This window comes from Salvia splendens, chromosome 3, assembly GCF_004379255.2.
Source record: "Salvia splendens isolate huo1 chromosome 3, SspV2, whole genome shotgun sequence".
Taxonomy (NCBI): Eukaryota; Viridiplantae; Streptophyta; class Magnoliopsida; order Lamiales; family Lamiaceae; genus Salvia; species Salvia splendens.
In genome coordinates, this window is record NC_056034.1 from 18796799 (window position 1) to 18807323 (window position 10525).

The 10525-nt window shown below is 40.6% G+C and overlaps 2 protein-coding genes across 2 annotated transcripts; both read left to right on the forward strand.

Annotated features, from left to right (window-relative positions):
* Positions 1 to 1432: 1432 nt before the first annotated feature.
* Positions 1433 to 5066, forward strand: LOC121797221 (cation/calcium exchanger 5-like). Its single transcript, XM_042195977.1, has 2 exons — positions 1433 to 2400; positions 4062 to 5066. Exons 1-2 carry the CDS (start codon positions 1501 to 1503, stop codon positions 4824 to 4826), a joined length of 1665 nt encoding a protein of 554 aa, XP_042051911.1. The 5' UTR covers positions 1433 to 1500; the 3' UTR covers positions 4827 to 5066.
* A 4292-nt stretch (positions 5067 to 9358) lies between these two features.
* On the forward strand, positions 9359 to 10000 carry LOC121796694. Its single transcript, XM_042195489.1, has one exon. It carries the CDS (start codon positions 9359 to 9361, stop codon positions 9998 to 10000), a length of 642 nt encoding a protein of 213 aa, XP_042051423.1.
* Positions 10001 to 10525: the final 525 nt, after the last annotated feature.

Here is a 10525-nt window from a genome sequence, read left to right on the forward strand (position 1 = left end):
CGTCCGCGTATCTTGCCAAACGTTGAGGTACTTGAACGACTTGCAGTTCATGGATTGGTAGGTGCTCAGCGCGGCAGTGATGCTGTCGACCTCGCTCCGGCCGCTCCCGACATTCTGCTGTTCCTGGAGGAAATAGCCATTGAACTTGCCAATTTCATCGTTGGCTCGGCCGATGGCTTTGCTCACCATACTCTCGTTGCGCTCGATCGTTCCCGACGGCCGGTTTTCATTGTATCGGCGAGCGACGCGCCACCAAAAGTGCGCGTCGGATTGGTTCATGCCAACCACCGCATCTTCGGAGATTTCCAAGTACGCATAGAACAATTTATCCATCTCCGCCGGAGTGTACGGTGTGTGGACACCGCGAGTAAGAGGAGTCGGAGTTTGGGAGGGGGCGGTCGGCTTAGGCTCCGGTGTCCACCCGTATCGCCCTTCGGAGACACCTTGATCGTCGATTGGGTATGGCCGGTAGCCACCCGGAACGCCCGAACTTTGGGTTTGAGGAGGGGCCGAATATTCCGTTTCCGGACTAGGAAACGGTTGTGAACCGAACCATTCGGGGTTCTAACCGTGAGAGGGCGGGTGGTCATCGCCTTGGCCGGACATTGTTATGTTGTAGGGTGGAAGAAAGATTGAGAATGGATATGAGAGAATGAAGATGAGAATGGATATAGGAGAATGAAGATGAGAATTGTGTAGTTTGATGTGAATTTTTGGGTGTGAAAGTGGGGGTATTTATAGATGAAAGTGTGTATTTTTGGGGGGAAAAAATAAAATAAAAATTAAAAAGTGGTAAAAAACGGTAATAAACGGATATATTTTTTTGGGAAGTGAATTTTTTTTAAATTTTTAATCGGTTTTTTTAATTAAAAACCGATTTTTAATAATAAAAAAATATTCAAAGGCAACGGCTATGCCGTTGCCCAATCGCCGTTCGCCACGTGTCCTGCTCGCTGGCACGGCGCGAGCGCAACGGCGGCGAGCCTCGTCCTTGCCAGCGACACGGACGGACGCGGGGCCCGGCGCCACCGTTGTGCATGCTCTTAATTAATTGGGAATACCATCTCATATTGCTACGTGCATGTCGATATTAATGAATATTTTATCATATAAGGTGTTGTTCGGTTTTCAATATAAAATAATAGCGCGATACAATCTAGGATTGAGTTGTTAGATTATTTTAGTCATAGGAGTTTAGCTATGACTAATTATCCTATAATTATCCATCTAGAATTGAGTTGTGGGGTTAAATCTTATGAACCAAACCCACTACAAATTTAATTTCGGATACAATCTTGAAAATCGAGCACTTCCTAAGTATACACGTGTTTGTGAGGCATTGGAGATCACAGATCCAGAAACAAAACGCATTAAAAAGAGAGGCAAAGTTTAAAGAAAAGAAGAATTAGTAAAAAATTAGTGTAATCAAAAGTCAATCTACTGAAGCAAAAACACAAACACTACTGAGTGCTTAAATGAGTGCACAAAATCTAGAATGGCATGGCCTTCAAATTCACCGCCGCCGCCGCCGCCACGTGCCGCCGGATTTTCAACTTCACCGTGATCCCACTCATTCTCCTCACCACCATCCTCTTCTTTCTCCTCCTCCCTCGCACTACAATTCCTAATCACCCCTCAAAACCCCTACTATTTCCCCACAGATCCTTGCTCACACCGACCCCCAAATGCTCGCCCTCCAACACTACAGCGGCCGACGGCCTATTCAACTACTCATCTCTCAATTCCTGCTTCTTCGGTGGGAATCCATTCCTCTCTGTCCCTTTCCTCCTCCTCATTCTGCTCCTGCAGTTCTACATCTTAGTGAAAACCGCCCAAGATCGCTTCTCCGTGGTGGTGACCAAGCTCGCCGCCCACCTCAAGCTCTCTCCGTCGATGGGCGCCGTGACACTGCTGGCTCTCGGCAATGGCGCTCCCGATGTGTTTGCGTCGGTGGCCGCTGTTAGAGGGGGGCAGCCTAGAACCGGGTTCGGTGCGATTCTCTCTGCTGGGACATTCGTTTCTGCTTTCGTCGTTGGCTTCGTTGCGCTCTATGCAGCGCCGTTTGCGGTCGATCCAGCACCTTTTATTAGGGATGTGATGTTCTATTTGACTGCCTCGTTTTTTCTCTTCTATGTTTACTTGAGCGCTGAGATCTTCTTGTGGCAGGCTGTTGGTTTTGTTGCTTTTTATATATTTTTTGTTGGGATTGTGTTTTCTATGGATTCGGGGTATGATGGTCTTGCCGGAGAGAAGAGTAGGAGCTCACGGGATGCTAGTGGAGAGTTGGGGTTGGTTGAGCATCGTGAAAATCAGGTGGTGGATTGTGAAGTCGGGGAGTTGATAGCTCCATATGAGGTCGAGAGGATGACGAGTTTCGGGTTTTGGGAAGCCTATGACAAGGTATACTATCACAATGTGGTCTATATTTTAGTCCTGCATTTGTGATTTATGAGATGCTTGTGATAGTTTTCTGTGATCATGAAATTCTGTTTTCCTTCATATTTGTGGTTAACTTTTTTCCTTGTGAACATTCTCATATATTTCAGCTATATGATTGTCAACTTGTGATGTTTAAAGAGAAAGCGTAATTAAACGTTGGTACTGTTTTAGCTTTACATGAGTTGTCAAACTACTCGTTATGTGTTTTATAGTACATGCTTTGGGTGCACTCGCTGTTCTACATGTATGGTATTGTTAAGCTAGTTCCCTCATGAGTATATATTTTCTAGTTCCCCTGGCAAGGCAATTAGTTATAGTTTCATAGTATTCTAGCTTCATTCTTGAGGCCATAAGTTCCCATGTTCACTCATGAAATGATAAGTATCCTTTTCGGAATTTGAGTAGTCAATTGCAAATTTTCACTATCCTTTTCTTCTGTAGGCATCTGGTTGATTTGATTTGATTCTGTGATTGAGAATAGAACTGCAATGGTATATGATGCAGCCATTCTGCTGAAACTGACAGTAAGACATGCATTAAGTCATGAACTGCAGCTTACTGATGATTGATGAAGTGTTGACTCTTTGTGCTAGGTTGCCCTAAAGGCCAGGTTATTGTTGATTAAGAAAAGACCTCAACCTTAAAGGACATTTTGTAGGAAGTTTTAAGCTCTGACATTGTTTGCCCTGCATATGCTGTTCTTTTCCTGAGAAGATATTCTATCACTTGACTGTATTAGTTACTAAAGCTGCTTACTTTTATAAGTGAACAAAGAAATGGACATTTATTTTCTGATGAGCATTGTGGTTAAGATTTAACATGCATTCATCACCCAACCAATAGCTCAAGTTTCTGCTTCAGCTCCTTCATGTGAAGTGATCCTGAAACTATCTTTCTCTCATTATCTGAAGCTTTTGGTAATTTTCCTAGTCTAGAACTTACTAGCTAGTCATCATTATATCAAGGAGTATGTTTTCTTAAGGGAGACCTAGATCCTATTATGTTGAACAATTCTCAGATCATTTGAATTATTTATAGTTATACAATCAATTTTAACAGCCTGGTTCTCTTTTCATTTGTTACTCTTGAGTCTTGATTACCAAATTGTCTGCTAAGGTATGATACAACCCCTTAAAGTTCAAATGCATAATTACACTTTGATGATGCAAGAATGGCCATATTATATTTGTGCCACCATGCTACTATTAATGGGTTTGAGAATGGGATAGTGCTGCTACAGTGAATCTATATAAATTAAAATTAGAAAAAAATGCTCTAGCATCTGAATGTTATTACATTTTCAAAGAATATCCCTTGCGAAATGATTGATGACTGTGTTCTAGTTTGATTGGCAAAAAATTCATTCTCAAGAAAATATGGTAATAGAATCAAATGTATGAATGCTGATGATATCTCTAGCTAGTTTGAGTATATATTGCAGTATGGAATTTTGAGTTCAGTGGTACGCGTGTTAGTAGCTAAAGCTACATATTTAAGGTTTCTGATCTTAACACTTTTGTTCGAATTTTCAACCATTTGACTTAAGGCTCTCTTTCTTTCTTGTAGATTATATTGTTCGGATTTCCAATCATTTGACTTAAAACTCTCTTTCTTTCTTGTAGATATCAAGAATATGGGAAGTTCCAGTCTCAGTACTTCTAAAACTAACTGTTCCGGAAACTTCACCATCCAAATGGAGCCGATTTTACCAATCAGCCAACATTGCTCTTTGTCCACTGGCCCTCCTATACTCCTGCAAATCATTTATGTCCTTAGACCATCCCATAAAATTTCTTCTTTCAAACACCCAATTTCCTCTTTGGTTAGTGGTATTATGTGGAAGCAGCTCTTTAGCTATTCTTCATTACGTAGTAGAAAAAGAGCCACCCAAAAACGAGCGGATCTCTTCCGTGGTTGTTGCATTTGTCATGAGCGTGTTTTGGATATCCACAGTGGCTGGTGAGTTGTTGAACTGCCTTGCAGCACTTGGCATACTTCTGCAGTTGCCCTCTGCACTTCTGGGATTGACTGTTCTGGCATGGGGAAATTCGATTGGGGATCTTGTTGCTGACGTGGCTGTTGCTAGAGCTGGGCAGCCAGCAATGGCTATGGCAGGGTGCTTTGTGGGGCCAATGTTCAACATGCTTTTTGGGCTGGGAACAGGTTTAGTGATACAGACTGCAAATGTTTCCCCAAAAGCGTATAAGCTTCATTTTCACACGAGTATAGTGATTGCATTTGTGTTCTTGATACTGAGCTTGATGGGATCTTTGTTGGTGGTAACATGGAACCGATTTCGAGTTCCTAGATTCTGGGGATTCTGCCTTATTGGCCTTTACCTTATTTTCATGATGGTAAGCCTACTCATTGCAGCCTTCTCTTTCTAAAATTTTGGGAAAAGAATCACTGGTTGCTTCAAGTATATGCTTGAGATAAACATGAAAATGCCAGGAGTTGTATTTTAGCTAAGTGCCTATTCATCTTTCTCTGTGTGTGTGTGAATCTTATTAGATAAGTAGAGCTCTCTTTAATCCTACAATTGGTCGACTCTAAGTTGCATTTTTTTCCCTGCAAATGTGATGATCACAATCATAATAACTAATGCACAAGATATGATAAAATGAAAATGCTACCGTATATGCTCACAATGTACTATGAAATATTGGTCCTCTATAGATCTATGTATGTTATAAAAATGTGTAGAGTTTTTTCGAGGATGAATGGAAGGAAGGAGTTAGCTAGCTACACGGTGTGCATAAGAGCACCCGCAACGCGTGCCGTTGCGGTGCCTTATTTCATTCCGGAGGAACGGAACCGCGGCGGTACGCGTTGCAGCCGCCCGTGTCGTCGCCATTCCGTGCCGGTGCCGTGCCGGGTGCCGTTCCCGCGAGACGCGGCACGACACGTTCCGCCACGCGCCGAGGCGACGTGGCGGCCTCCCATTCGACGCGTGACGCCCACTCGCTGCCCCGCGAGTGGGCGTCGTCACGGTGACACAATAATTCAATTTTTTTAAAAAAAATTCAAATTTAATAAAAAAAAAAAAAATTGCAACGATATTGTTACCGTTTTTTGCCGTTTTTTATTTATTTTTTTATATTTTTTTAATTTATTTACTCTATAAATACTCCTATTTCATACTCATTTCACTCACAAACACACATCTATTCCTCTCAAATCCTCTCTATTTCCACCTCAATTTTCATCTCAAATCAACTCTGTTTTTCTTCTCCCAAATTTAATCAAACTAATGGATCCTTTTGAACAAATGCGTCAAATATTGGAACAATCACTTGAAGAAGATCGACGACGGGAGGCGGAAGAAGCCGCGCCGCCCCAACGACGCTCCCGTACATACATCCATCGTAACCGGGAGGAAGCCGCCCCAAGGTTAGTACCCGACTACTTCTGCGATAACCCGGTTTGGGGAGATACGTACTTCCGTCGCCGTTTCCGCATGGGGAAACCGTTATTTCTCCACATCGCCAATACTTTGGCAGCCCGGGAAGAGTTCTTCCAGGAAGGGTTCGACGCGGTCGGCCGTCCCAGCCACACGACGCTGCAGAAATGTACTGCAGCAATCCGCCAGCTTGCGACTGGACAAACGGCCGACATGTTCGACGAATACCTCCACATCGGAGACAGCACTGGGCGAATGTGCTTGCTCAAATTCTGCAAAGGCGTCCCGGCAGCCTTCACCGACGAATTTCTCCCGAGGCCAAGCACTACCGATTGTCAGTTCCTGCTCGAAGTAGTCCGCCTCGAAGTGGAGCGCATCCGTCTATACAAGAACGGCTATCTATTCGTGCAAGGACACGCGACTCTAGCGCACACACCCAATTCCAACAGGATCTAATTGAGCACATTTGGGCAAACTTTGGCGGATGAAATTATTAAAATTGTGTACTTTTATTTTTTTAGGATTTTAATTGTGTGCTTTTTATTTTTTTAAGTTTAAGTTGTAACTTTGTTTTAATGTTGTGTGTTTTTTAATAAAGTGTGTTTGTTTTTTATTAAAGTGTGTTTGTTTTAATTGAATTGAGTTGGAAATAAAAATAAAAAATGAAATTGAATGAATAGTAATTTAAGGAACGGCGGTTAAGGAACGGAGGGTTGCAGGTTCTGTTCCTTAGTTAAGGAATGGAGTAAAAAAGTACAGTGGGGCCCGCAAATAGTAGTTTAAGGAACGGTATAGGAACAACGTTGTGGATGGCCTAATGAGCGCATGCCATGCATTACCTACACCATGCATTCCGTGCATTACCTATTGATGCCAATATGCCTGACTATTTCACACGCTAGTGCGTATTTCAAGCGTGTAGCGCATGCCTGATTCTTATCCTAGTTCGATCCTTATAGATTCGATTTTGTAAACATTGCAAGGAACCAATCTAAACACTCTACCCCTTTGATCTAAATTTCTCATTTTGGATTCTTTCTCAATCGACATAGTTCTCATATCTCAGTCTCAAACTCGTCGTCTCCTTAAGCTCGAGAAGACCCAACTTTTTGGTGAAGTGTTTTTTTCTCCGCGGTGTACAAGTTGCGTACACTACATACGAAACCGCAACTCTCCTCCATCTCTAGAGGTCTTGACGAGTAAAAAGATACTGCGATAGTTTTACGAGCACATGCTGAACAAGTCTAGTCCATGAGACCATGACGAAGTCGTTTGATATAAATCTTTTTCTTGTTTTAGTTTTACTTAGTATTTTATTTTCTGTTTGCTTTGTAGTACTAGTACACTACAGAGAAAGAGGAAGAGGAAGTAGTATCAATTTCAAAGATACCGCAATATCAAGTTTTTGTGTGCCAAGTTAACTTAATTATCATCCATACAATTGAACAAAGACTAAATTTTAAAATTGGTTCCATATATTTCAATTTTTATTTTATTTTTATATACTCCCTCCGTCCTATGTTACTTGAGGCGATTCTTTTCGGCACGAGATTTAAGAAAGTTGTGTTTAGTGAGTTAAATAAAGCAGATGAGTGAATAAAGTAAAAGAAAGAAAGAGATTAAAGTAAAAGAAAGAATAAAGTAGATGAGATTAGATGTTTTGTTTTTAGCCAAAAAAGGAAATGACTTAAGTAACTTGGGACAACCCAAAATGAAATACGACTCAAGTAACTTGAGATGGAAGGAGTATTAAGTGTGTTGGTTTTTGGTTAAAAACATTATATTTTGATTCATATTTAACTGTTCCTAAAAAACTAACAATCAATCCCATTTTAACTAAATTGATGAGTTAAATATGTACAAAAACATAACTGAGAGCTAACATACTAAGAGGTGAAGGACAAATAAGTTTTCTGCAAATGTACGAGATTAAATTTTGACATTCAAGCGCGATATGACCGTTAAATTTTGATGTTAAAGATTAAAACATAGTATTGTTTAAGATAAAAACTAATGAACATAATGAATAGGACTAAAATTTTAAATTTTTTTCAAAAATAGTACTCCCTCGTTTCGTTGTAGTAGAATTATTTTTTCATTTTGTGCATTCCATAGTTATAGAGTCAATTCTTTTTTAATAAAAAATAACATATTTTCACACTCTTACTTTTCTCTCCACTTTTTCCTCTCTCCTACTTTATGGCACCCGCAACGCGTCTCGTTGCGGGCTCTATCTCGTCTCGAAGAGACGAGACCGCGTCGAGACAGCGTTGCGGGCTCCGTCTCGTCCCGGTCTCGTCCCTTATCTCGCCGCGGAGGGAAGTCTCGCGAGACAGCTCGCCACGCGCGTTGGCGACGTGGCGAGCTCCGGTTCGTCCGTGACGCCCACTCGCGGCCCGCGAGGGGGCGTCGTTTTTATCCGAAAAATGTTTTTTATTTTTTTTTTAAAATTCGGGAAAAAATCAAAAATTTAAAAAATCCAAAAAATATACTAGCCGTTTATAGCCGTTTTTTTGCAAATTTTTAATTTTTAAATTTTTTTAAAGCCCCCAATCACTTGTATAAATATCAAATCATTCCCACAAATTAATCCACCATAAAAAACTCTATATTCTCACTCAAACACTCTACATTCTTCATCTCAAAACATTATTCTTCTCCAAAATTTAATCCATTCATGGATCCATTTGAGCAAATGCGTCGAATAAAAAAATCAAATACCCTGAATTTTCAAGTATCGTTAGAATCCACAGACTAAAAGTTCGTCGGAGCTCTCTCCCAAATTCGAAATAAAATCCTTCACCTCCCCAAGTCTATCGCTGCAAATTTTTGTTGCCTCGAGCTTTGATCCCACGGAATAAGACGTCGCAACTCATGATATCTTCTTCTGCTTCTTTGAGTTTTGAGATTTTTAATTTAGAGAGAGTGAGCAGAAGATTTTAAATTATGCATTTTTTATTTTTTTTAGGATTTTATTAATGTGATTTTTTATTTTTTTAGAATTTTAAGTTGTAATTTTATTTTATTTAATGAAGTGTGTTTTTATTAATTGAAGTGTGTTTTTATTAATTGAATTTGTTGGAAATAAAAAAAATGAAATTGAATGAATAGTTATGTGATGAGATTATTAAGAGACGAATAAGAGACAGCGTTGCGGATGACCTTAATCTTTTTATTTAATATATAACATAATTTTTTTTAATATTTATGTGGTTGTGCTAGAAAGAAATGCATCCACTGCTTTGGAACTGAGGGGAGATGGTAATTTGTGTGTTCTTGGCGATTTTAGTGGCGACTGTTGTCCTAAATTTATTGTGTTGTTTTTATTGTCTCGTTCTAATTGGATATCAACCCATCGCATTCAAAATCTATATCCACATTTCAGACGTGAAATAGGGCCCAATTTCCAACTTGTAAACCACTCCGCATAAAATACTTGGTGAAAATTCCTAATTTTCCGAAAATTTCAAATTGTTTTTGCAAATGTAACAACGGTCGCAAAGAGCAGCTGCTGCAACTATGCAGACATCTCTCCGTCTCCTCTCCGATCCCCATTTTCTCCATCACTCCGTCAAAATTCCTTCCAACCACTCTAATTTGAATTATCCAGTCCATCACAATCGCATTTTTGCCGCGCGGAAAACCGCAATTGTATGCGCTGTAAACCGGAGAAACAGATATGGTATGATCTCGAAATCCGGCAAGCTAATGCTGGAATCGGCCTACATCATCGCGTCGCATCTCCGGATTCTGCCGGATCCCGTCGATTCAATTCTGAGAGAATTCGGAGCGGGAAACGGAGGGAGGAACGGGTTCTGGAGCGGGTCCGGACGGGGCGGCTCTGACGGTTGGAGAAGGAGGAGGAAGACGAGATTGGGATTGGTGGGCATTTTGGTAATTCTTGGGGCGGTGGGACTGTGGTGGGTTGTAGGCAAGGAATTGGCACTGGATTCTGATGCTTTCTTTGGGGGTTTAGGGTTAGTGCTTTTTGGGCTTTCCGTGGAAGGGTGGAGAAGAGGGGCTAGGGATTGGATTCTTGGGTTTTGCTGCTGTGCTGTTTTGGTTGGTTTGGTCTCCACCAAGGCCGATTTTCCTGTGTGGTTGAAGAATTTTGGGAGCTTGAAGAAGGTCCCCAAAAGAAGAAAAGGAAGAGTATTTTGAGGGATTTATTGATAATTGAGATGAGTTTTGGTCAATGTGCAAATGCTATGTCTTCTTTTGAGATTTCTTGGATGTCGTTGTGTGTTATGTTGCTCACGCTTCAAGTTTTGGAGGTCTATAGTGATTATACCAGTTTGATGGTTAGAAATGGTGGATGATTTCTTGATCTTGTGTCCAAACACTAGTATTCTTTTAAGCTAAATATATTCTAAATGAATTTCACAAGTATTTTCTTATGATAAACATGGTAGTGATTTACTAAAGGCGCAATTCATCACTTTTAGCTCATTTTATTTCACCAATGGTATGTATGTAGCAATCTGTGTCTGTTTCTGGGTCAAAGAAACTGAGGGTGAAGCTATATAAGAGAGGGTCTGCCCCAATTTGTAGCAGTATGCAAGAAGAAAAATAAGAGTTTTTGGGACTGCATATGCTAATTTAGCTATATTTAGAGTCGACATGTCTATTTGATTTCTTAAAAGTTTTGGTGAAATCTGGGAAGTATTTGTTGATTGATAAGTTTGT

Bases quoted from the DNA above. Each gene is read 5' to 3' on its own strand.
- LOC121796694 (XM_042195489.1), top strand. From the start codon at position 9,359: ATGCAGACATCTCTCCGTCTCCTCTCCGATCCCCATTTTCTCCATCAC.
- LOC121797221 (XM_042195977.1), top strand. From the start codon at position 1,501: ATGGCCTTCAAATTCACCGCCGCCGCCGCCGCCACGTGCCGCCGGATT. The intron at 2,401-4,061 runs GTATACTATCAC...TCTTTCTTGTAG, and splicing joins TTTGGGAAGCCTATGACAAG to ATATCAAGAATATGGGAAGT.